General features: G+C 39.3%; 1 protein-coding gene across 1 annotated transcript in view; it reads left to right on the top strand.

Moving 5' to 3' along the window:
• The window catches only part of SMCHD1 (structural maintenance of chromosomes flexible hinge domain containing 1), a 128,096-nt gene that overhangs the window by 55,139 nt on the left and 45,265 nt on the right, over positions 1 to 27,692 (top strand). The window contains exons 18-30 of the mRNA XM_066579608.1: positions 247 to 324; positions 3,378 to 3,497; positions 4,595 to 4,736; positions 5,969 to 6,065; positions 6,260 to 6,332; positions 10,022 to 10,161; positions 12,134 to 12,268; positions 13,119 to 13,346; positions 15,506 to 15,654; positions 19,059 to 19,147; positions 19,670 to 19,788; positions 25,223 to 25,375; positions 27,032 to 27,157. Coding sequence (XP_066435705.1) covers positions 247 to 324; positions 3,378 to 3,497; positions 4,595 to 4,736; positions 5,969 to 6,065; positions 6,260 to 6,332; positions 10,022 to 10,161; positions 12,134 to 12,268; positions 13,119 to 13,346; positions 15,506 to 15,654; positions 19,059 to 19,147; positions 19,670 to 19,788; positions 25,223 to 25,375; positions 27,032 to 27,157 — 1,649 coding nt within the window. The remainder of the gene's footprint in view (positions 1 to 246; positions 325 to 3,377; positions 3,498 to 4,594; positions 4,737 to 5,968; positions 6,066 to 6,259; positions 6,333 to 10,021; positions 10,162 to 12,133; positions 12,269 to 13,118; positions 13,347 to 15,505; positions 15,655 to 19,058; positions 19,148 to 19,669; positions 19,789 to 25,222; positions 25,376 to 27,031; positions 27,158 to 27,692) is intronic.

The following is a 27,692-nucleotide window of genomic DNA, read 5'->3' as shown; positions in this document are numbered from 1 at the left end:
CCAGCAGCTAAACAAAAGCGATGTATTTAGAGAACAGACCACCCGCTGTTCTCTAAATACATGCAAATGATCTGGTTAGCTACTAATGTGCTGTTTAGCTTAGTAGCTAATGCAAAATGTTCGCTCAAATCTGTCAGTTTCTGATGAATTTTGAGCGATCATCTTTGCGTGTAAATGGGCCGTAACAGTTAATACAAAACTCTTGCCATTTTCTAATGATGGTTTCTTTTTCCATATTTATTAAAGCACCAGGTGGAGATAAAGAAATTATTTCTCATATAAGTCAGCATGGAGGAAAATGGCCATACTGGTTTAAGAAAATGGGTAAGTAATTTAAAACAGTGTTACCTTAGTTTTTCCTTTCTATCCGAAACGCTTGACTTCCTTTTTCTGCAGAAGTTTATCTCAATTCTGACCAGCTAAGATTTACTTGGGGTTATGCTTTCTGAAACTAGTCACAGAAACTGCCTAGAGGGGGACATGGATACTCCTATCACAGTTACATTTAATGATCACACAGCTCCTGCCACACAGTTACACTAGAGAACATCACAGCTCATCCTCCAGATTGTGTATAATTATGGTCTGTGGCTTATTTAGATTAATATAGAAGGTAATAATTAAGCTGTACCTCCAGTAGGCAGCATGGTTTAGCCATTAACTAATGCTGTGCTGATGCATCATTGGATTGATTTGAAAGTGAACTTTTTTACATTATGGAATAGAAGTGAAACAAAGTAAAAAATCTCACCATCAAGTTGGTGTCTGATAAGAATCAGATAGGGGGCTGCACTGCAGGGAAGTGGCTGTAATCCACAGAAGAGAGACCTCCAGAGTATGACAGGCAATCAGGTGAGGGGTGCAGGCATGGAAAAAATGTGTTTTTGCTGCAGTTGCCTTTAAAAAAAAAAATGGGATGAAATGGGGAAAGAAAAGATGTAGTCGTGTTTTGCGTTTCGCTTTATATGACAGTCACAGTGCAGTAAAAATTACATCGTAACATTTTTCTGGTGGTCAGTACAATAATGGCGATGCCAAATTTATATAGTTTTTCTTTGTTTTATTACTTACCGAGGTTGTCCAGTTATGAGCTATTGGTGACCTATCTCTGAATAGTTGATTGGCATGGGTCCACATCTCAGGACCTCCGCTGATCAGCTGTTCGCTGCACTCAGGCACAGAGCTGATTTTTGCCAAAAGCAAACAATTCCATTGAATGACACTGCAGTGGCCCAGCTTAATATTGCAGTCTTTCATTGATTTCAACAAATTTCAACATTTAATTAAAAAGTGTTAAGTCTCATAATTGTTTCTCTTCTGACAATATGACTATATGAGGGCTTGTTTTTTATGGGACGAGCTGTAGTTTTAATTAAGGGATACTATTTTGGATTATATAAGGCTTCACTAGTCAACAGGCTTTTTGCATCTGGTGTGTGTTACATCAATTCTTATGGATTTTTGGGCGTAGAATCAGAATTTGCCTTTGGAAATGATGCACCACGTAAGGTTTTTATGTAATTTAGATTTTTTTTCTTCTATTTTTTTAAAAAGTTTTTTTTGTATTTTTGCTCTCCTTTTTCTGGTGAATTATGTATATAAAATTACGCTAAACTCTTGACTTGGTTGCAAAACAGTGGATGAACTTCTAAAAATTGTCACTAGATGGCAGAACAATGTAGCTGTGTGAGAAGCGTACCAGCATTAGCCTATAGAGTTACTGCTGTTTAGTGCGTGTTGTAACATGTATGAAGCACTTCTCTTCATTGTTACCTCAACACATCAGTATTCTTTCAGTTTCTGTTACCTCAGTTTGTGTTTATATGTGTTTTCTACATTTCGAGCTAGTGAAACATTCTGACATATCCGTTATAGTTAGTACTTTGGCAACTGGTAAACTTTGTAGTCTAAACCACCCTGAGAAGCTTTTGTGATGTGTATAAAATTATATAAATTGTATATTGATTGTGCTCTCGGGAATCTGCACAACTACTCTAACAGGATGGATGGAAGGAAAGCGCCGAGCCATGCCATTTGCTGTTTCAATGCCTTGGTGTGAGACAACTAATCATGCGAATTGTTATTTTTGCCTCACACATGGATCAGGACATATATAATCAGAGAATTACTGAAAGTTTCAGCCTTTGATACTAAGCTCACAAATCTCGAATAAGTCGCTTGGTCCACTTTCAAAGTGACTGTCCGTGGCTTTTTGGGCAACAGAGAAGACAGTATCCATAATGAGTGATCTATTAGACAGCTGCAAGAACATGGGGTGTAGAATGTCTCTAAAACATTTTTACATTTGGACCTTGATTTCTTCCTGGGAAATTTGGGTGCCTTCAGTGATGACCGCTTTCACCAAGACATCCTTAGCATTGAACATCGTTATCAAGGAAACTGGAGCCCTTCGATGATGGGGAATTACTGTTGGTTTCTGGTTAAGGAGACTAATGATACCCCGTACAAGGGAGAAGCTTCATCATCCCATTTTGCCAAACTAAATCATTTTGAATGTTGAAAACATTAAATCTTAGCTTTTGTTGGTCTTGCGCTCACAAATACATTACCAGAAAAATATTAGCGAGATCTGAGTAATTTTTTTTGTATTTCAAACCAGTCAGTATTTGCCAGTATTGTAGTATTGTCTCTGTATTAGGCTGCCTGTCCACGGGTGAGATGTCATAGCAAGATCCGCGGCGATAAATCGCCCGCAGAGCTCGCATGACACGCTTTCCATAGGATAATTATGGAAAGTGCAGCCCGACATCTACGAGCGAAGAATCATAGCGCTTCTCCGCTCAAGTGATTAAAATCGCGGCATGATGCGATTCTCTGCGGTGAGCCTATCAATTAGATAGGCTTATTGCGGAGACCTTACAGTGCTCCCCCGCTGCCGTGGACAGGTGGCCTTAGTTCTGTGTATCTCGGAAAATATGACATGATAGATAGAATCTGATTTGTCCCACTGAAATCAACACCCTAAAATTGGGTGACTCAACCTATTTGTAATTGCATAAATTTTTTTTTTAAGGGAGGCAAGGAAACCTAAAAGCCTACAATTCTGGCAAATGCTGCAGTATTTTAATAGTCTGGCCTTATGACCGTGTCGATACCAATTATGTTTACATTTTTATCTACATTTTATGTGAGAAATGGGAAGAGAGGTTTTAAACTTAACATTTAGAATTTTATTTAGAAAAACTAAGCTATTTATAAAATATGAAAAGTTTAAGTCCCACGTGAACAATACAGTATAATGCAATACTTCAGTATTGTACCTGTTAATCTGCTGAATGCATATTGGGCTTTAATTTAAAGTATCTCTTGCTGTATAACCCAATGTGTGTCTCTTTTTCTGATTTAATTTATTTTAGAGAACATTACAAAGCTTGGTGACTATACACTGAAACTTCAAGTCGTGTTAAATGAAAGTAATGCTGACACATACGGAGGGAAAGTTCTGCCATGCAAAAAGATTGCATTTAAGATTGTGGGTAAGCATCTCTGTGGCTCTTCTAAATTAACTATGTAGCTTTATATGTTGGTGCATTTATTGTGATTAAAACAGTATTTGAAGCTCGGTCTGATAGTGGTTGTGATTCTTGTCGTGTTTCATAATTGTGTTCATCTTTTTAACAAAGTTTTTTACTAAGAAAAATCTGCAGCAAATTTACAGTGGATTCGCTCCAAATTCACCCCTTCATTTGAAAGTGTGAAATCCATGATGAAACTAATTAGCATAAATTGACATTTTGCATATTTAAAATTTGCATAACAGATCAATTTACAGATTTTCTCTGCAGCATGTGCTTGGGGTTCTTAAAATCCCATCCACAATTTCTTTCTTTTTTTTTGCACCCAGTTTTGCTTTGGGAAATCCACGAAAATTTCAGACCTTGTGAACATACCCTAAAGTTTTGGGTAGCTTTTTCACTTTAACTTTTTCCGAATTATACAGGACCAAGTTTTTATGATGGGCGTCCACACTGAGGATTCGCTGCAAATACCTTTCAAAGCATGCTATGTACTTTTGCTTTTTCCCTCACACTATCGTAAATGAATTCAGATTTCTGGAAGCAGAGGAAAAATCGCAGCATACTCTATTTTGCTCTGTACTCTGCGCGGACGGTTTCCATTGAAGTCAATGGAAGCCATCCAACCCGCAGCTCATCCACAATTGACATTGCGGATAGGCCGCGGATACCAACATCACATGGCCTAGTGATGTCACAAGGAAAACAAATATTTAGAAAAAAAAATCTTTACTGTGCATGACCAACGACGAGCGTCTGCAGTCATCTGCAATACAGAAAAAAATGTAGGGTCGCCGGCCAAGGTCAGCCAGCTTCCGCTGCGGGCTCCCACATGCGGAAACTGGATCACCCATATGCAGACGGACTTACTCAGATTCTATAGCAAGAAACTTATTTAGCAGATTAAAATGAGCACTATTTAGAAAGTTGCCTAATTTTTCATTTAGCAAGCAAATATATGGCAAAAGGGAATCTATAACATTTAAGTTCTGAATAACATAGAATTTACCTTCAAATGTCTGCTTTTTACCAAAATGATACCAGTTTCTCTTTTCAAGAGGGCAAACCTTTTAAATTTTTTGTTGGACATCTGGATCCAGTTCAAGTTGGAATACCATTTAATATCCCCTTAAATGTACAAGATGAATTTGGACATTCTACGTTGCTTTCAGCAGACATTCAACCGGTTTTGGAGGGGAGGTATGTAAACATCTGAATGTATTTTATGCTGTAGACCTATCCAATAAAAAAACTGTATTTTCCATTCTTCTAGTATAGATCAAAATTGTCTAAGTGCGATATAATAGATGCCAAAGCTGTACATGATGACCTGTAATGTGAAAGACCATTTCTACATTAGACAGGTCATAAATGCTGGGACAGTGAGGGTTGCATTGTTTAGGCCCCTACTGAGATGATAATCACGTAATCGCCTGCTAGTGGATTTTCCATTGTAAATTTTTTTAGATTGCAGTGTAGCTTAAGGGCTCCTGCACACTGGCGAGGGCGATATCATGGCCTGATATCACCTTTGCTGTCCTTCTGAAACCCCATGGAATGTAAGGTGTTCTCACAAGAAAACCACCTAGCATCCATGCGGGGGTTCCCTCCAGCTGTCACAGCTGCAGCAGGAAATTGTGTGTTCTCCCATTGTTTTCGATGAGGCCGGTGCTGCTGCCACCGGCGCCATTGACAGCATGTGCAGCAAGGCTGAAGGAATTCCCTGCAGCAGCTGTCACAGCTGCGGCAGGACATTGCACTGTTCTCCACTAATTTCGATGGGGCCAGGGCCAGCAGCGCTGGCCCCATTGAAATCAATGAGAGAAGATCACTGCAGGAATCCCTAGGCATCAGGCATGTGTAATGTCCTAGCTTTCAACATTAGTCTTCAAAGCATTTTAGGTCTGTCTTTTTATACTTAAATATGCTGCCACCATCTGAAGAAAAGTAAGGGTGTTGAATTTTTCAACGCGGATTCCAGCTCTTAAAAACTGCAACATAAATTTACAACTAAGCTCTGCCGTTGGATTTCTGCCATGGCTATATACGTGTATACCTGTTGATCCACACTAAGATTTTTGTCCTCTTCAATGGGCAAATCCGCATGCGTAATTTCCGTCGTGAATTCCACGTAAAGTGGCATGTCATTCCTTCGTTTTTTCTTCCTATATGTGGATTTGAAATCCACATGTATGAGCAATCCGTGCAATATAGAGTGTATGGTGTGGATTCTACTGCAACTTTTCCCACCTTGTGCACATGCCCTTACCGCTTCCCCATACAAATGGCATTCAGGTCATTCTTTTTCCTTACTTTTTAGCTTGTATTGTACAGTATTTTGTCTTAGAAATTTCTTTTTTTTTTTTTTTTACTAAAGTTGGTCTGTCAAAGATTTACTTTAAGTAGAACAAATATTGTTTTGTCACATCTAGTGGTCTAACAATTGAATATGAAGAGCTAAGCACAGTATCAGAATTATTTATTACGGGAGTGGTTGTTAGAGGACAAGTGAAGAACTGCCAAGGCAAGGTAACCAGAACCTTCTAACTAATTTGTGGCAATGCCATAATTGTAACCATTTTAATATTTATTGTATTCTGTATTAACCACATTTTCTTTGAATGTGATTACCTGTATCACATATGCAGTATGCATAAAAAAACTGCTGGACAGATTTCTCACAATTGTAGATTATTATTTCTTGTGTTTTTTTCTTCCAATAGAATTTTACATTGAATATTATTTTGCCTGGCTTAGAAGAAGACAATCAGACTATGAAGATAAAGTTATTACCTGGTGTGTATATGCCACCACCCCTCCACACACACACAATTTCCTTATGTAAAATGTGAAAACACTGCCCACCTTTTTGGAGCCAGTTACAACTAGAATTGCTTCTTATGTGTGTTTATGCAATTCTGGTAATGGGGGAACATGAAGTCATCTTTATTTTATCTTATCACAGACTACTGCTGCCATGAAGAAAACTTTGATTTCCCTATAGCAATTCAAATAGATGTGTGCCTAAAATGTATCACACTTTCCCGTTATACAAGTTGGAGTATGCAAAACAAGTTCATTAATGACGTTTCACCATCTTATTAAGTGATGGCATATTTTTAGGATATGCCATTGCTTTATGATTAGTTAAGATATGACCACTGCACCCTCCACAATTCTGAAATGAAGGTGGATGCAGTGCTTGTTTAGCTCTGTTACTCCTTCTTAGTTTCTCCTCCACAATGGCTCACCTGGTCACCTGACTGTGCAGGAAATAGCAGCCATTCCTGAATGGGAGGGTGGTCAGGATGCTATTGTGCAGAAAAAATATTATTTCAGTACCTCCCCTTTTTTTGCTTTCATTCATCAAATAGTCTCTGAAGTCCCTTTTACACGGGACGAGTGTTGAGCAAACTATGCCTGACACTCGTCCCCATGTTACACAGGAGCGAGTATCGCTGGATTGCTCACAGCACTGCCTGCAGGGAGGCTGGGCAACTGAAGGAGAATTTTCTCCCCCCTTCATTCAATGTAAGCAGCAATTGATATGTTTCTGTAAAATTAAAACATGATGATTACACTGGTAAAACTGAATACATTAACAACCGTGGGACGCCTCCATGCAGATTACTTTGTTGACTGATCCTGCTGACAATTATTGGCTTACAAGTAGTAGCCTCAAATATCTGACATGCTACAAAAGTCTGATAATTGCAGGTCTCATTTTTGAGACTGCCACATTTGTGTTCAGCCTGCTTGACGAGGTGGCTGCTGCATCTGAGCAAAAAGAAAAGGAAATCTGACATGCATGCGCATGGCTCCCTCCGATTATTTTAATGAGACTTAAAGACTATGGACACCTTCATTAACAGATTTTTTTCGTTTTTTTCCTTCGTTTTTTAATGAATGTATTTTATCACACAAAAAAAGCCTTTGCTTTTGGGATTAAAACATTCGTAACAGTGTTTATCCTAGCTTGTAGTGTACAGTTGTACACTCTAAGCTGTAGGACTGAATTTCTTGCAGAACAAGTCAGTCAGAATGACTGATGGCTTCTACAGCTGGGCAGGCGTTTTATGGCAAAATACATCATGTAAGAGGGAGCATGTCAGTAAAGAAATATACAGCAAAGAAATGTGGAATCAGACTTTGTTCTTGAAACCTTTAGGCCTTTTTCACGCGGGGACCACAAAATCGTGCTATAAATCGCATGTATGTGAAGCCCATGGTTTCCAATGGGTTCCTTCATATTAGCGATGTTTTGAAGGCTTCTAAATTGCGAGAGAGAAAAATTGTGGCGTGCTCTATACAGCCGCAATTTGCGATGTTTTGTAGCCCACGTTTCCCTATGGAGCCTTCCTTTGTGTTGCATCACACTAAATCGCAGTTTTCATGCGGTGCGATACAACTTTTACAGTAGGAAGTCCTACTGTTTGTCCCTAAAATAAGCCCAAGCTACAGTTAAAAAAATATATATATATATACATTACCTAACAAGCGCTGTCCGCTCCGCCTCACTACTTCTCTAGCAGTTTCACAGCACTTGTTTGTAGTCTTCAGCCAGCGCTTCCTAATCAGCGGGTTCAAAAATCCCACCTCCAGGAAGCGCTGGCTGTGATTGGCTGAGCAGCGATGCTCAAGAACCAATCACAGCCATCACATTGGCTGTGATTAGTTCATTGAGCGCTGCAGTGCCAGCGCTTCCTTGAGGTGGGATTTTTGAACTCCCTGAGCAGGAAGCTCTGGCTGAAGACTACAAACAAGTGTCGTGGAACTGCCGGAGGAGAAATGCGGCAGAGCGGACAGCACCTGTCAGGTAATGCATTGTTTTTTTTTTGTTTGTTTTATGTAGCTAGGGCTTATTTTTGGGATAGGGCTTATATTTAAAGTGTTTTTTACTGTTTGACCTTTTATCTGGCAATGTTCCAAAATTTGAACAGTGGATTTGCCCAGTTGCTGTCTTGCTTGGGATTTGACAGGTAAAAGGGTAATTTGCCTCAGAAATTCGGGCAGCCAGCTCATGTCAGTGATTTGGGCAGGTATGTACAGCAACATAATCTGTTTGCTTTAACAGCTCTTTGTCTGCTGCCTAGAAATGGGGTGACTAAGGGTGAGAGGAGCGGGACTTTGGGCAGCTAACAGAGAGCTGTCTAGACTTCTGAATGGGGTCCATATAGCAACATCATATCACTGCCAAGAGAGCTAGGCCCTAGTGATCAGCGCTAGTCATTACGATTAGAGGCAGTGCTGGCTGCTTGAACTTCTGAGGTGAATTAAACAGTAAGAAGCATCACTTTGTGTTACAATAAAAGCTCCCTTCTCCGTCCCCACCCCACCCCCTTCTTTCCTGACTGCATTTTCTTGTCATAGTATCATAGTATGCAAGGCCAAAAAACATATATGTCCATCCAGCTCAGCCTATTCATCCCCAATGTGATTAGTTTTTTGCCTGATCCAGAGGAAGACAAAAAAAAAAGCCCACTGAGGTATAAGCCAATTTTCCCCATTTAAGGGGGAAAAAATCCTTCCTGACTCTAATGTAGCAATCAGAATAATCCTTCCCTCTACAACCCTTTGAAGTTATTAATGAATTTAACACACAATATTGTACCGCTCAAGAAAGACATCCAGGCCTCACTTGTACTCTTCTGTCAATTTGTCATCACACCCTCATTTGTCACTTTTAAAAACACCCCTCTTCCCTGCTGTAATTTGTCTGTGAACTCCCTCCCGTACATCCAGCTGCAGAACCAGTCAGTCAGCTGCACACTACAAGCTAACACGAAAAATAACTTTTTTTTTTTAAGTGCATCCAATTGCAATTTTTTGGGGGGGCATTTTAATATACATCCTTTTAAAAAAAAGTATACATAGGTGTATATTGCCCTTAAACTTCTGAGCGAGTGTGGCCACCTTTCCATTCTTTTTTCCACCACATTGGGCAGGGCAGAGATCGAAGCACCTCTATAGATGGGACCTGCACTTATAAGACACTTATGGCAAAACTTGTTTTATTAGCCAAACAGCATAATATATATTTTTACTTTTTGTGTCAAGAGTGCGGCAAATATGCCTCCATAATATGCAACCTTTAAATGTAGTAACACGGTATAGTGATAAATCCACTTTAAATGGGCCATAAGAAAGTAGCTTCTGGCCGGCTGTCCATGGGCGATGCAGTATCCCGCGGCAAAGCTCTGCTGCCGAATCTCTGCCGGTCAGCCCTATCTAATAGATAGGCTGACCGCGGAGAATTGGGGTAATTCGCAGCATGCTGCGAATTGCCCGCCATGAGCGGAGAATCGCAGTTATGCTCTGCTCATGGACAGGTGCCGGTGCTTTCCATAGCAATGCTATGGAAGCGTCGGCCAGCGTGATAATCACTGCCATGGACAGGGGGCCTAAATCTGCTGACGTGCATAAAAACATACTCCTGCAAGAAATCTGTTTAACCTCTAGAGATAATGCTACGTTTTATTTTGCAGGGCCACCCAAACAACTTAAAGTGTTACCAAATAATGATGTTCTTATTATTGAAAATGGCTCATCTTTTCCCTTTGAAATTGAAATCCTTGATGAAGTAGGAAATATTGTAACCCGGCCCAAACTAATTGTTCATTGTAAGGCAAGTATGATTTTTGCAAGGACTAATTTTGGTATATAATGTATTGATTAACTTTTTTTATAATTTTTTTTTTTTTTTTTTTGCTTGTGGGCAATAAAGAAAAAATTTCAGCATTTGTTTTTTGGGTTTTATTTTTACGACATTCACCATGTGAAATAAAAATTATAATAAAACCTCTATAAATTTAGTAGTGTTATGATCATGACCTATAGAAAACCGTTTAACTCTTTTTTTGAACAATATTACACAATTTTTTCTTTTTAACAAAATGTGGCACCACATTCCGGGACCAGGACATTTTTATTCTTCTGTTGACAGTGCTGTATGTTGACTTGTTGTTTGCGGAACAACTTTAGTTTTTATTTGAACCATTTTGAGGTATATACAACCTTTTTTGAATTATTTTATTTATTTATTTTGCTGTGCTGCTGAAGAAAGTTAAACAGAAAACTACTATTTTGGAATTTTCCTTATTTTAGGCTTTCTTTTTGTTTTAATCGAATTTACCATGGTACACCAAATGCATGCTTGTTAAATGTATTTTATAATGTGGGTTGTTTTGGTTGTTGCGATACCAATTACGTGTAGGATTTTTTTTCTTAACTTTTCAATATTCAAAGCCTTGTGTAAGGGCAAATATTCTCTGTCCTATGGAGGGGATGACGACATAAACAAAACCTTCATGTCAACTCTCTTTTGGAACAGGGAGATATACAGGAAAATCCTAGATGATCTGTGCTGCTGCTGGATTATCTTTCTCGCCCCTCTCTGCTCTGCATTGCACACGGAAATGTGACAGTTTAACATTGTTTTCCCGACCCAACTTCAAACAGTTGTAGTTCCAATTCTGTAAGAGCTGCCAACATGAACCTCAGTTCGTCCAAAACTGTAAGGTCCTTTTCTTGCAGAACGAACTGAGCTTTTTCAGAACTATTGATTGTCTGTTAAATTGCGATATATTGAAATGCTATGGTATTACATCAATAGAGATGAGGTAGCACCCAAATGCTCGAGCCCGCGTTATTGGAGTCGAGCTTTTCGTAAAATTCGAGAGCTCAACTCGAGTAATGAACCCCATTGACTACAATGGGAGACTCGGGCATTTTTGTATGTGGGACGCCGCGTGCCGAGCTTTTTTTTTTTTTTTTCTTTCTCCCGTAGGTTCCGCTCTCTCTTCCTTTCCCAGACAAAAATTTGCCAATGATGCATGCTGTGGCGGGGCCAAAACAGGCACGTCACAGCGGGGAGGAGCCAAAAACTGGGACGGGGTCGAACACTGCTTGATGCTCGTTCGAGTAACGAGCACCATCGAGTACGTTAATACTCGAACGAGCATCAAGCTCGGCAGAGTATGTTCCCTCAACTCTATACATCAACCATCGCAAGATGGCTGTAGAAAATTTAAAAAATTAAAATATCTTTGGGGGCAAAAATAAAAGTACAGCAAAACAATATATAAAATTGGATTCGTAGTAATCGTACTGGCCCGCAGAATGCAGTTAGCATGTCCTTTTTGCTGCGGTGTTTATGCCCTAGAAACGAGACCAAAAGATGGCAGAATTTTATTGTTTTTTTTTTTTCAATTGCACTTCTCTAAGTTTTTTAAAACTTTCAGCACATTATATGGTACATTAAAAAGTCATGGAAAAATTGCAACTCGTCCCTCAAAAAATCAAGCTCTCAGACAACTTCATTGATGGTTAAATGAAAAAGTTATGATTTCTTAAGACTGGGGAGGAAAAACTAAAAATGGAAAAGAAATCTAGGGCTGCGTCCTTAAGGGCTTAAATGATCGGATCAATTTTGTATCTAAATAAGCCTAATGCGCAGTAATTCTTTTAAATTCTTAGTTATCCATATGCCATAAGACGTATTGCCCATGCAGCTGTTTCATTGACTCGGTTGCATGCATATATGATTGATCGCATTGCTTGATTTTATTTTTGTTAATTGTATTTATTTTTTTTTATAGTTTACAGGAGCTTCAAACCTTCCCGTCTACCAGTTGGATTGCAGCACTACAGGCTCTGGTATTTTAACTGGAGCACCTATTAAAATTCAAAATATAAAGAAAATGCATTTATTAAAAGCAAAAATTGAAATACCTGTAAGTATTCAGACTATACATCAAATCACTTGGTAAAATAATGTAGCAGTTTCTAAGATCCACTTCAAGCTAAGCTGCTAATTCATGTGACCTCACTTTTACGATACATTTATTCTGAAGTAATTGAGGTATTCATACAGTTAACATCTTATAGTGAATATGCTGCTATATACAAGGACAGGTTCGTTTCCTATTAACCCAAATGGTATAAATGCTGACTTATTAGAAATTAACAAATCTATATGGACTGTTAATTGAGTCCACTATATTCATAAGGGCCTCATTTCCCCTGTCCTCACAGTGATTGACAGACTGCTACACATCATTCACTTGTAAGTGGGCAGGAAGTGCTCTTCTCATGAAGATGACACAAATTTATCTTTGATTGCCTTTAGCCAAGCAGTAGTGATCCCTAAAATGTTAAACGCAGGGCCTTTTTACACACACAGATTGTCTAGTGCAGAAATGCCTGATAGTCATACCCGTGATCATCGCTCAATGAATGGAGGCGGAGCAGGCTGGAGATCGTTCTGGGCTGCCCGCTTCCATTAACAGTAAACAGGCGATCATTCATAGATGGTTTACATGGGCTGATCGTTCAGGTTTTTATGCCTGCAAAACTGATCAACGAACAATAAGTGAACAAATTTTCATCATTCAGTCGCTGCTTGCACTTATACTGAATGATTATAGTTTAGATTCCTGCCATCCAGCAAGAATCTGAATGATTGTCCTATGTAAAAGTGCCCTTGCCAGTTCACTTGCCAGTAATTTTGTAATGTTTTGTCCAGAATTTTAGAACCGTTAAGTACCTCTATAACCATGTTGCATTTTCTTTTTCTATTAATAGAGTTGCAAGGATATAAAACCTGTGGAAAAATCTATTAAGCTTCAGCCAAGCACTAAAATTGCTAAACTTCAGATACTTATAGTAGAGGGTGGAAAAGCTATTCACATTAAACATCAGGATGAGATCAGGTGGATGGCAGGAGACCTCATGCAAAAGCTAATCTTTCAAATATTTGATGAGGGGGATAGAGAAATCCTTATCACTCCAAAACTTGCTGAAAAGATTAAGGTATGCGCCTTCAGTTTAAATTCACCTGGTTAATTTTCTCTTCCGTGTGTTGACATCTGTTTTTATTTTTTGTTTTTTTTAAAGGGGGTGGTAGCTGCATATACAGTAGTTGTTCATAGCTCACAGTAAGAATCTGAGTTGATTACCAGATTCTTCACTTAATAAGACTTCTTTTTCCCCACCCCCTCCCACGTGGGAGGGAAGGAGAGGGGGGGGGGGGGGTTAGTTTGTCCTATAAAGCGGCCGTGCATGTTCACATGGCCGCGTGTACGCCCGACCACCCGTTCGCACGGCTGTGTTATGATTGGCCGAACGTCTGGCTGGGTCCACTCCATAGCAGAAAAGAAGAGCAGTTCTTTCTACTCGTCACCACCGCTGATTGGTGGTGCGCGCTGGCGGGAACTGCTGCTTCACCTCCACCAATTGGCTTCTTCCCTTCTTTCCACCATGCACGAGTGCTGCAGTTAGAGCTCCACTGCCCCTTGTGTGTAAGAGAAAGGAAAGGCGTAAAAGTGGCCCTCCGTCACCCTATACTATCCCCTGCACTGTCAATTAAAGTCCCTGAGTGAGTAAAAAAAATTTTTGAGGATGGAGATTTCCAAAGCGGAGACAGGAATTTATCCTGTATTATGAATCATCTACCTAGTGTAATCACCATCTGGTAGTTACAGCCCCTGCTGCGCTGTGCTAGGCTAGCAGATATGTTATTGCTGTATTTGATTTAATTCTCTCTCTCTCCCTTTGCCTGCATTTAATTCTCAATTTGGAGATGAATATGATTTTCTTTTGCCTTTTCTCCTTTTTTCTCTTATGTCTAACCCTTTTATAAAATCTACCTCTCTTGCTAAATCAAGGATAATTGCTAATCTGATTCTCCAGTCACAGCAACAGGAGGATTAGCACAATCGCACATATTTTCAAAATTAAAAAAAAACAAAAAAAGTGGATGAAACCAACAGCCTTGATGGTAGGCTGCTATTGCATTTTGAATATTACATCCATGGTGGTGCATAGAGCCTTCACTATACTTCTGTATGCTTGTATGCTTCCATACAAACCCAACAAAAAACACTCATGGTATGCTTAGTCATTGCAATGTTCCTAGGTGGATAAAAAGCTCTGTATGTAATACATCTAGTAAAGTATGCCAGAGTGTTTTTTTTCTTTTTCTTTTTTTGTTTTTTTGTGAAGGGCCCCATGCACTTTATAGGTGACCTTACCTTAAATGTAAATAAGGTAAATTATCTCTTCCTCCATGGGTGTTTTGGCCTTCCTCTGGACTAATATTGCAGGATGACAGGCTGAACTAAATGAGTGTATGCTACTCTTCAGTCTTGTAAACTGTTTCTATGTTGCATTCCTTTTTTCTTATATTTCGAGTGGCGAAACAAGGATGCACTTGTTTTGCTTTAAAGTTTCCCTTTGGTTTTGCGACAATATTCTGTCCTGGGTCAGGAGGGGAGGGGGTATATACCCAACAGTTCTTTTCTGCCACACTTCAAATCCTCCAGTTTCAGGCCCCATTTTTTAGCTGTCTAAGATGGCTGCATCCAGTTCTCTAACTACCTAATGCACTCGGTGCTCTGTTCTCTGATTGGCCAGTGCTAATCACGTGAGCAACTCTAGCCAATCTTAGAGCAGATATAGTGCATTTGTAGTCTTAAAACTATCAGTGCACTGTGGTGCATTAGGTAATCTAAAGATGGTGTCGGCCATCTTGGATGGCCATAAACAGGTCCCATAATTGCTGGATTGGAGGGATGGAAGAAGATCAACTACAGGCAATAGATCTCCTCCAGTCCAGGACAGAATGTTGTCTTGAATTCAAATTGAAAGAGAAAGGTTGCAGCACACCGCAGTAAACCACCTAGTGGGGGAGCTTTTAGAAACAAATGGGTGCACAGACTTCTATAGGTTTTTTGGTCTGGACTCACTGACCCAATCACAGCAGAAACACCAGATCATGTAATGGCGAAGACAGCACTCCAGCACTCCAGGATAAACGTACAAAAAGTTATTTTTAATCCTCCATAACAACCGCTGCTACGTTTCGACCTGTGTTAGGTCTTTGTCAAGCATGAGAATGTTGTCTTGAAACTGGAGGGTCTGCAAAAATTGCATCAAAATGTATATAGCCTGACATCCTCCTTTTTTAACAGGTTAATTGGACCCCATCTGTTTCCAAGGAAAGGCTGTTGAAAGGAATGTTACCTGATGTTGAAGTGTCCACTTCGGTTACTAATCTTCAGTACTGCCAAGTGACTCTTCATGATGAAAATGTATCTTTGGAGAGTGCATTCACTGTAAAGTATGTTGTGCCATTTTGCGTTTATTTTCATTGTTAAAAATATTTGAACAGCACATACTTGACTAAATAGTCAATTCATGTTTAAGCAAAGAACAATTATATGCTTTATGCAAAGGGAGAAGCACTTTTTTCCTTAGCAATAGTAGTCAACCTGGTAAAAGAAAAAAGAAATATGCTTAAAGGACCGTATGCCGCCAAATACTAACTTCTTACAGACTGTACAGCCTCGCAGCTGATTCTGTAGGTTTTGAACTCTATTGGGTGAGCAGACTGTACAGCCTCGCAGCTGATTCTGTAGGTTTTGAACTCTATTGGGTGAGCAGCATTTATATTGTAAGCCATTCACACACTGCATAACAAATCTGCACAAAGTCAACATGCAATGTCAACAGACTTCACAATGTAAAAGGTAAATTTGCAATCTGAAAGGTGAAATCCATGACAAAATCGGTGTGTCATACATGTAGAATTTGATACAGATCTGCATAAAAATCCGCAGTGGATTTTTCTCTGCATAAATTATTTCCAATCTGCACATACCCTATATCCTTAGGAACAATGCCCCAATGTAAGAATTACAAGTATTTCCTGAAACAGACGGGCGTAATAAGTAGCTCAGAATAAAAAAAAAAACTTAGTATTTTGAAAAGCACCACCACTATTTGAATAATCTACAAGAATAAAGTGCGTTGGAGGCGATAATGTCAGACCAGATGCTGATCTTGTCCTATTTTGTCCTCTTTTTCTTTAAGATGCAGATAGAGAGGGCAGGGAGTTGATGATTTTTTTTTTCTTTCTGGAACACCGTACGGGAGTGGTGTGGCGTATAGCATACTTTAGTACGGGCACAGTATGGCAGATTACTTGCTGGGGGAAACAGTACAGCTTCTTAAATATTAATGGGAGACCGTGTGTAGCCCTAGAAGAGCTTTTAGGGGAAAGGATAAGAAACTGCGAATAGCCAAAGACAACTGCCAATCTGTGAAGAGACCTTTGCGGAGAATGACTCCAGAAATGTCTCACATAAATGACTGAAATTGTTTGTTCTGCCACTGATTTGTGTTTGATCAGTACTGTTCCTGGATGGTCCGTATAGTGATGATGGACAACATTCTCATTTGTGAGACTACAACTCCCAGCATTTATTCACCATTATTCAGGTCATATTGGGAGCTGTTATTTCACATGGTACAAACTTTAAAGAGTACCTGCACTTTGTCTGAAGCACTCGTGCTCTGTCAGCCGTTTCACACCCATGTTAGCCTAGCCTAACTGTAAGCACATTTTGGCTGTGCAAATACAGAACGTGTGTGCGCTACTGAATTGTGGTTTGACCATGTATTTTGTCTGCGTCCGCATGTATTTATGTGCGCAAACGCAACTTGTTTGCACACAAAAAACAGGCACAAATTTACATTGATTTTGTGCATATATGTGCAGGTTTTCTGCTTATGTCAGGTGTATTTATACAAGCACATTGATTTTAATGGCCTCTTGCGATGCGCAAATGCGCACAAATAGGTTATGTAAATTTTTTTCCCACGTTATTGCACAGCATGTGGGAAAAATACGCTCATGCGAATGAACCCATTGAAATCAATGGGTTCTGTTCACGAGCCCTTACTTTCAGATACTGTACAATATAAATATACTTATAGGTTGTTCCAATTGTTCTTAATATGTAATTAAAGGAGTTTTGCAGCTCTAAAAAATTATGACTTCAGGATAGGTAATAGCTGATCGGCAAAAGTCTACGGACCAGCTGTTCATTAAGCTGCTATAGTGGGCGCCGTCATAGCCCCGCCCCCTGGCACCATCATAGCCCCACCCCCTGGCACCGCCATGGCTCTGCAAGTGATACTGCCTCTAAGTGATCATTAACACCCCTCCTCTTCATTGACTTGTGCCTCTTTGAAGCCAGAATGGACAAGATTATTTCTGAGGCTACACTGATGGGAAGAGTTAGCATTTGCCACAGAAAAATCCAGCCATGTGAGATGGTCCCTGTTCTTAGAACACTTCTAACAAGTTTTTGTGGTACTTAAAAAGGATTGCACTGTAGGAAATATTCTGGACCTGAGGAATTTGAATTGATTTGTAAAGACCCAACACTTCCGCTTGGAGTTGTTGAGGTCAGTCATTGCATTCGTGGAGGCCAGGGGAGTTTCTGTCATGCATAGACATCAAAGACTCCCCTCTTCATGTCCCCATGTGTTGAGCACACAAGTGATTCCTCTGCTTTGCTGTCCTCTTGGATCATTATCTATACACAGCCTTCAGGTTAGCCACAGCTCCCATGACTTCACAAAGGTTCTAGCATGTGTGATGGTGACCCTTCAAGTGTGTAAAGCTGCCACTACGTTGGCCTCTCTTCACCACTTCTCTAAATTCTACCCAGTACACGCCTTTGCATCTGCTGACGCCTCTCTCAGTTAAAGTTTTGCCGATGGCCTTAAACTGACTACATGTATTTTGATTTATTCTTCCCCACCTCTGAGGGAAGGACTGCTGTAGAACGTCCCTTGGTCGTAAGCAGTGTCCCCAATGTAAAAGACGAGAAAATAAAATATTTGTACTTAATGTAAAATCTTTCTAACCTCATTCACTGTGCGACAGAGCAGCCACCCAAAATGTTTGTAAATATTTTCCTCATGTTCACACCCATGTTAAAGTGTTCTCCCTCGAGTTGCACGTGAGTCTAACTTCTTAAAAAAAAAGAAAGTTGGGTACCGTGTTAGCCAGTAGAGCAAAATGTAATTGTTCTCAGTAAGAGAAATCAAGTAATCTTGTAGATATGATACTTCCCAAGGAGAGCACCCTGAAGGGCTGCTATTCTCAATCATGATTTTACAAACTTGGTAAAAACTCATACTTTGATTTGAAGAAATGCTGCCATCGAATAGGTGGCGCTGCAGAGGTATTCCGATTTCCTTGTTGGACGGTCTGAAGGAGAGATTTCATACTCCTTGTCACTGGACTGATTAATAACGGTTATGGTCATTTCCCCCTCCCCTCTGTTAAATTGTTTACAGGTTTCACTTTGACTGTTTGTTAACCTGTTTCTATTCTATTTGCTGCTGCTACTGCTTGCACATAAACTGGCTCGCTTGGTGCCTGCAGGAGGAGGTATAGGTGGTAGGAGGAACTAACACTCTTTTGCTTAGTGTCTGTCTCCTAGTGGCAGCAGCTATACCCATGGCCCTAAGCCATGTCCCCCAATAAACAAGATGAGTTTTTACAGTAAGCACAAAAATCTTATTATACCTCTTTTGGTATGGGTGCTGTCGGCAGAGACACAGATGTCTGCAGATGGCTAAGCTGGTGAGGCTTCTGAACAAAAAGGTTGGTATATGCAATCATGCTTCCTTGAATATTAATATGGAGTTTTCTGTAAATTATTTCAGACCTATTCCTGATGAACCAAAATATTTGAAATACAAGTTAAAAGGAGACAATGTTATCCGCATGGGTGAAGAGCTAAAAAGTGAAATTGGTAAGTAACCTGTTCAAAATTTATAAACAGAATTCATTTTGCTTCTATAACAAAGGCATAAAATCCTATACTTTTCAGTGTTTGGGTGTGTCAGCCTTCATATCTTATAACTGAAAGTGGGAGAAGGTATGCAGTTATAATGTTATGCCCATTTCTCTTGTGTAAAACCACATTTCATGTGACTCATTCAGCATTATCATCCTGTGTGCGGTAGTGGCTGTTCCAGAAAGCTTTTGCACCCTGACATAAACTTCATAAACATGTTGCCCAGAATCTTTTCTAATACATTTTTAGGCCTTCCAAAGTGTCTAGGTTTAGTTCCTAAAGGCAGAAAGAGTGCTGAATACGCCCCCTCCAGTTACCGGGTATAAGGTGTCATTTTGTCAATGCACAACTTCTAAAATGGTTCAATCGTCAATCTGAAAAGAGAATCAAGTGTCTTCTATTGATCTATTACTTTCTTGATTCTTAGTGATGATGTAGCAGAAACTGGTCCATTAATTTTATTTTTACATTTTACAGAATTGATAGTAACAGACCAGTTTGGAAATCAGATGGAATCAATGGCCCCTTCATGTCTTGATTCTTTGGCTGTTTCTGGAGCAAATCTTAACAAAGAAAAAATAAAAAAAACTTTAAAGGTTTGGTTTTTTTTTCTGATCATCATGTATCAAGATAATCTGTGTTTTTTTGGGGGGTTCAGGGGTTGGGTACTCGTTCTCGCTGCAAGTACACAGCAAATGTACAAGGACTTATTTTTCAGGTAATGTCCATGAGAAAAATGTATGCTAATTAGAGCATGTCAGCCAAACCACAGCCTCCTCCAAAATGAAGAGTGATTCATGTAGAAAGTAGTTTTGAGCTCCTTGTTCCTTATTGAGCATTGCCCGAAAAGAAATAGGTTTCCATATATCTGCTGTGCACCTTCTATGAAAATCCGTACCCACCACCCCAACCTGAGCTGTATCTAATGCGCACCTTCCAGCCAGCTAGTCCTCTGCCCTAAACTGATGCAAGAACCTCAAACAGTCTGTTTACAGATGGGGTTACACTTATGGACGAGTCTCTGGTTTGGTTGATGAGCTACAGTAATTTACAGAATACTTGGAAACTTTTTCAAGGTCAGGTCGAAGATAAATTATGCTTTTGCATTAACCCTTTCCAATCCAATTTGTATCCTGCTTTTCCTAGGGGGCTTACTCTTTTTCTGCCGTTATACAACGGCGCTATATGCTGACTGAAGCCAGTACTGCATGAGGTGACACGTTGGATAGGCTTCGACAGCAGAGAGGCTGGCAATATGCAGTAAGAGAACCCCGACAGACAGCCTTAAATCATAATGTCTTCAGAGGTCAGACAGTGGATTGGAAAGGGTTAATTCTCCTTAACATTGAATTTAGCAAGTAACCATCTGCAACACTCCCTGCCCAATTGAAATTGCATTCATCCAGTAGTGAGCTAACACAACCTCCTCCCGAACCCCGTATCCTACTGCTGGTATTATTTCTATTAGTCTTTGTATCTCTCCCCACAGTTTCTACATATGAGAAGGCTATGTGGCAATGATACACATAGAGCTTTTCCCATTTGTAGCTCATCCGGATAACACATCCCTTACTTTTTCACTTAAAGTATCTTGATTATATATTTGTCTCTTGATATCACACAATCAAGTCTCACTTGATCTTATTTTTTACTTCATAAGTCATGTATGTTGTGACTCTTATTAGTTGTGATGCCTGGGCCCTTTTTGTATTTACAGTCCTCAGCCTTGCATATTTTCACAGACCTGTTGTATGCAGTCTCTCTGTTACTCAGTTTAAATCTATTTTATTTTACATTTAAAAATGTGTGTCCATATTCTTATTATCTGAGTGTTTGTTTTATCTTCCCTTTATATTTTTGCATGGTATTTAGCCCACTGCCTCATTTAATATAGGCACATGACTGTGATGCCTGCCCTTTCTGCTTGGTATAGACTTCATTATTAAAATGTTACCTTTTCTGTAATAATTCAATAGATCTTAAAAAGACGTATAGCTTACATTGTTTGCTAATTAAAAGCAGATAGACGTCCAATTTTCTCTAAAAATCCATTTTTAAAAAACAGGTGAAACAGCAAGCGGAACATTTCTTTGTATACATGTGTGAACAATAACCCTCATAAGTGTTATAAAATGTAACCAGGCGTATATAGAGAAGATAAATATACAGACCACTTCATGCAATGTAAAACATTCACGGTCTCCAGCACACGTTTCACATCCTGATACATATGAGCACACAGACTACCCTTTATTTTATATACCAATTCATGTCCCAATATGAAATGCCCAGTTAAGTATTTCAACTAATTAGGTATTTCATATTGGGACTTGAATTAATTGGTATAGAGCCTCGTGTGGCACAGAGTGTTAAGGCAGCAGAAATTCAGCCCAGAGCTCTTGCTCATGACTTAAGGATTGTGAGTTCAATCCTGCTCGAGGTTGACTCAGCCTTCCATCCTTTCGAGGTCGGTAAAATGAGTACCCAGCTTTGTGGGGGTGGAATAAATTACTTGAAAGCGCTGCGGAATAAGTTGGCGCCATACAAATAAGATTTTATTTTTTTTTATATATGAAATAGAGCAGAGTCTGTGTGGTCATATGATTTTGAGCTGTTGTGATATAGCATTTCATGCTGTGATGTAGGTTATTGTGGGGAAATGTGCTGTCATGTGATATTTGCATCATGTCATCACTCGCATACCATTTTTGACATTTGAACTCCATTCTGCAGCGTGGAATGCTAACAAAAAAGAAAATAAGGGGAAGTCTCTGTTGATCATGTGACCTTGTATCACATGATAATCATGTGGCTTGGTGATGAGTGCACCATCAAGGTGCTGATGTGCGTGGGACATGCCGAGGGGGAAGTTCAAGTCATAAACTATTTGAAATAATTGGTGGAGAGTTACATAAAAAGGGTAGCGGAAGAAGAACGTGAAACATGCGTTAGGGATGGTGAGCGGCACATATTGTTTGGAGTGGTCTGTACATTTAACTCCTCTGTATATGCCTGGTTACATTTTATAATGATATCATCTGGATATAATATATTGGCTATGATGAAGATTATTGTCCACATATGTATGCAATGAAAAATCAGTTTTTATTTTCTGATTGTGGATTTTAATTCTATTTTCTGTACATGATTATGGACCAACCATCCTGCCTAAGCTACTATTAACAGCATTCACAGACATGCCTTATGGTATTCACCCGATCTCACTCCGTGTTACGTTTTTTGTTGTTTTTTTTTTACACGAGTGCTTTGAGTAGTGGAAGACTAAACAAAATTTCACAGCTGCACATCGTATGAATCATCAATCACAAAATAGGCGGAAAAGTCAACAATTTGTTGGGGGGAAAAAAGAAAAACCACAAGAAGATTCCTGTTTTTTGGGGGGGGTACCCTCTTTGAGTTATGTTTAACATATAATTTGATTTAAAGGGAATGTGTCATCAGAAAATGACCTTGAATATAAGTAGATAGGCAGCAGCACAACCCAGTGAAACCGCAAAGTTGGGGAGTCTTAGTATAGATTGGTGTACAATTTCAATGCCAGGTCTGGACTTATTGACCCAAGATGATATAATTACCAGATAATATATTGTAGTGGAATCAGCACTCCGGGACTTCTTTAGTATGAATAAAAAGATCCTTTATTCCTCCATATGTGAGCTGCGACGTTTCGACCTATAGAAGGTCTTTGCCAAGCATAGAAGGTCTTTGTCAAGGAATAAAGGATCTTTTTACTCGTACTAAAGAAGTCCCGGAGTGCTGATTCCACTACAATATATTGTCAGAAAATGACCTATCATGAAAATTACCTTTTTGTGTCAAACCTATTTCCTAACAATTTTTGGTGATTTTAAATTTTTGGTCACTGTTTAAAAAAAAAAAAATATATATATATATATATACTAAAATCCTGCAGTTTTCTTTTTCGCATGCCTGCTTGGCTACCCCTACTGCTTGCACACAAACTTATTATCTTGATGCCTGCAGGGACTATAGCGAAGCAAGAGATGCTAGCACTTTTTTCTGCTTGGTGTCCACTTCCTTTTGGCAGTAGCTATACCCATGGTCTTTAAGCTGTGTCCCCCAATAATCAAGGCGAGAAAGAGATTTTATGGTAAATACAAAATGTTGTTTTAGCACTCTGACCAGCGTGTGTTGCTTATGCTCTCCATGTGTTCCTTGAGCCTCAATTGTAGACTGCCCTTCACAGATATAGACAATCTAAAATATAACTTTTATTTATGACTCCGTAAGATTAAGACATGGGCTAACAGACAAAAAACATAAAAACTCAGGCACAGATTTCATGTAAATTGGGATTGGTCAATAGGATATTATAAGTTGAAAAATGACCTATCCTCGATAGTGATCCAGTAAGGACAAAATTATATCTGGGTCTATCGTACCATCTGATGGCCCAGAAAATTTCACAATGTTGTACACAAGGACCTGAATGTCCGGTCCTAAATAGATAGTACAAAGACGTTTTATTATCAGGGATGAACTGGCATTAGTTGTAAAGAGATGGAACCGAGGATTTCAGCTCCAAAGAATTTTTAAGCTCAACGCGTTTCCCTACTGGGATTATCAGTAGTTCATCAGGAGCTAAATATTAATGCCCAAAATATATGTGGGTGAAGAAAGAGCTAAATTGCCAGTGAATCATCAAGAGCAAAAAATATTTGCCCTTGGTTGGATGAGTGTCCCCCCGATCTAGCTGAACTTAAAAAGAAAGCCACTCAAATTCTAATTTGGGAAAAAAGTATTTATTGCAAAAGAAAGACATTACAGAAATATTATGGTATATGGTTCAAATGGCTGCACACCTTCAGTTTACTTGAGAATGACTTACTTAGAAGATAATGCTAATATCCACTGGAATGCATATATTGTGGAAGGGAAAGAGAGTAGAGAGGGAAGGAAGTAGTTGCGCTAACCTTTGCATTACAGGTAACATCGAAATTACAGAGACTGTACCTTATCTATCTGGAAATATGGACCATTAAAGGACTCTGCAGCGGTGTACTTAAATAGTACGAGAGAGACTATTGGATTACGTTTCTTGGGAGGAGGGGTATTTGGGGTTTTCTGTGTTTGTATTGTATGTATGTTGAAGGTGTCTTTGGACGCCAGAAAAAGAATCTCTCTCAATAAAAAAGATTTGAATTAAAAAAATATATATATTTGCCCCAATTGGATCTGGGCGGGAGGAATAAAGTGCCCCTGTCGCCTTAATGGTAAGGTATCTAATGGGTTTAAAGCACTCACTTAGTGCAATGCATAAGGGATATTGATACCCTTATCGTATTGGATTGCACCCAAAAATTCTTTGGAGCTGAAATCCTCGGTTCCATCTCTTTACAACTAATGCCAGTTCATCCCTGATAATAAAACGTCTTTGTACTATCTATTTAGGACCGGACATTCAGGTCCTTGTGTACAACATTGTGAAATTTTCTGGGCCATCAGATGGTACGATAGACCCAGATATAATTTTGTCCTTACTGGATCACTATCGAGGATAGGTCATTTTTCAACTTATAATATCCTATTGACCAATCCCAATTTACATGAAATCTGTCCCTGAGTTTTTATGTTCTTTGTTTGTTATCCCATGTCTTAATCTTACGGAGTCATAAATAAAAGTTATATTTTAGATTGTCTATCTGTGAAGGGCTTTAAATTTCTAAATACATACACACCTCTGCCCCTGTGATTTTTCAATTGTAGACTCTCCTCAATCTGCGCTAGGTCTTGCCACTAATCCATCTTCAAGTGGTTGACATGTAATCTATTCAGGGTCAGATATTTCTGCGTGGCTTTATGCATGCTTACATTTTAAGTTCATATACACATTGTCTCCCCTTTTTTGAAACTTGTATCCATGGTGATGTACTTTGAAGTATATTGAATCAAACTTAATTAATTTTTTCTTTTACATTTTTTATAGTGAAGAAAAATGTCAATGAATACTACCAGTGGTTCTCATCTGTGACTTTTTTTGCTTTTCAGGAAAACGCCATGATTGTTAAAGGGATAGAATTTTTGGTTGGACCTATAGAGGACAAAGAGTTGTGTTTTGCTTGGAGAAGTCTTGCAGTTTATTTGAAATTGAGAATTGTTGCCGGTCCACCTTCCAAAATTCATCTCGGAGAATGGAATGAGGTTAATTGCTTACATTTTTTGCTTTTGGAAGTAATAATTTGCATGTTATCACTAGTTTCAAATTTAGTAGTAGTTGAACAGTGACTCACAATTCTTGACCTTAAAATATTAGTCATTTTAAATGGTCACTACCTTTTCAACAAACTTTTGCAAATCCACTCTTGTTGTCTACATACTGGTGGTAAACAATTTAAAAGCCGGCCTTATAAGTAGAAAGACAGTCGACTTGGGCAAGTGGGGTCTATATACCGAAGTCTTTGGGGGCAGTTTGTCAAAGATGGGGCCATCCAGGCATTCACCTGTCCATATTTTTTTTTTGAGAGGCTCTTCTCTTACAGGGCCCCTTTTACAACTGAGTTTATCAAGGCTTCGTTTGATGGCATGGCGATTGAAACCATGGTCTTTAAATGACTAGCGAAAGGGCAAATCATTCTTGTTGTGCAAAATGTTTTTGTGCTGAAAACTTTCTCAAAGTGCTGTCCATGAGGGGCTTAAAGTTTCTTCCCTACTCACTTGCTATCCACTGCCGAATCATGTTAAGTCAATTCCTATTTCCCCCCCCCCCAACAGCAGCATGTAAATATACGTAATGTGGTCGTGAAGACTATATGGAGTCTACTCTAGACCTGGTGACTATTGTTTTTAACAACTGAAGTTTGTCAGCAACTGCGGCGATCGGCGTTACAACTGACCGTGTGATTAAACAGACATCTGGAGGAGGGGCCTACAGTGACCCATCATGGTCCCCCATGACCTCGGGGTGCTATAGTCTAGTGAGGGCTCCCAGGACTGCCACCGATGGATGCCCATCAAGCCCTACCGATGGCAAAACTTAATAGGCAACATTGAAAATTACTATATACTGAAGTATTGCAGTATATAGTACAAGCAGTTTGGGCGGGCTCAAGTTCGAGTCCCCTATGGGGATTTAAAAAAAAATGTAGAAAGGTTTAGTAAACTGTTAACATTTTACATTTTCCAGTCTTCAGTTTTTTTTTTAAAGTTTCCCATAAAAACTCTAAACCATGAAAAAAGTCATTTGCTGTTGGAATGTTCAGAAAAGTATGAACTATTAAACAATATCGCACTATACCAAACAGTGAGCGCCATTAAAAAAAATGCCAAAATTACATTTATTTGATTACCCTAAATCAAACAAGGCCTTTCCAGCATTTCCAGTCTGTGCGAAGCAGGAGAAAGCTGCAGAATAGAGACCGAAGCAGGGTGACTTACTATTAACTGCAAAAGTGTCTGTGTGCTTGCTGTTTCACAACTACTGAAATCGCATCTACACTGCTCAGTACTGCTGTATAATTTTCGCCATGACTCTGCTGTTTTATGAGAGAGAGAGAGAGAGAGAGAGAGAGAGAGAAGCAGGATTTCCTCTTTGTGTACAGAATTAAGGGGAGACCGAATAGCAGCTAGTCTCTACCAACTAGCTCAGGAAAAACTGACTGTTAAAGATGTTGCCTGCAGAGGGGGCAAGCTGGTGAAAACAAAGCTATGTACAAGCTATATAACAGCCAGAAAGTGTTATTCCTCATGTAAACATACATGACAGCTTATTTTTAAGTCACCTGAAAAGTTACTGTTTCAAGAAGGTAACTCTTGTCTGATGTTTGCTTGATTCTTCCTAACATAACTTCATAAATTTAGTGTGTTTCAGTGGTCTCTGGAAAAAAGGTTCAAGTGCCTCTAAATTTGCAGCTGTTTGATTTCTGGGGTAATCCATCTCCAGAGCCAAATGTGAAGGTCACGCTGATAAAGGATAGTGCTCTAAAGGTACCAGATTTGTATTCGATATTGATAGTATGAAAGAGATGCTGAAAGAAAAAATCATGTTACTATAATTTTCTCAGTTTTTCAATTTATGTTCATATAATAACACCATTTATGGTGAAAAAACTGTTGGGTTTACAGTAATTGCTGAGTGAAGCTTGAAGTATGCTATACAAGAATATTGGGGCTTATTTACTAATACTATCAAAGTTAGACAGTTCAAATTCAGGCCCAATGTCCACAGGTGGATTTTAATGCTAAAATCCACGCGTGGCCCTCATGTGGGAGATCCGCAGCTCTAGAAGCCCATAGGGATGCATTAGCATCTGCAGGATAACTTAATGCATGCGAATATCTTATTTATTTATTTTTTCTCCCCCGGCATGCGAATTGCAAGTGCAGTAAGAAATCACAGCATTCTCCGCAGGGACGGCTTCCATTGAAGTCAATGGAAGCTGTCCTCGCAGCGGTCATAATGGCTGTGCCACGAATCCGCAGGAGAGCAGGAGATTTAAAAAAAAAAAAAAAAGTGAGCACA

Source organism: Eleutherodactylus coqui, chromosome 9 (assembly GCF_035609145.1).
Source record: "Eleutherodactylus coqui strain aEleCoq1 chromosome 9, aEleCoq1.hap1, whole genome shotgun sequence".
Lineage (NCBI taxonomy): Eukaryota > Metazoa > Chordata > Amphibia > Anura > Eleutherodactylidae > Eleutherodactylus > Eleutherodactylus coqui.
Note: the sequence above shows the minus strand (reverse complement) of the source record. Positions and strands in the feature narration are given on the sequence as shown.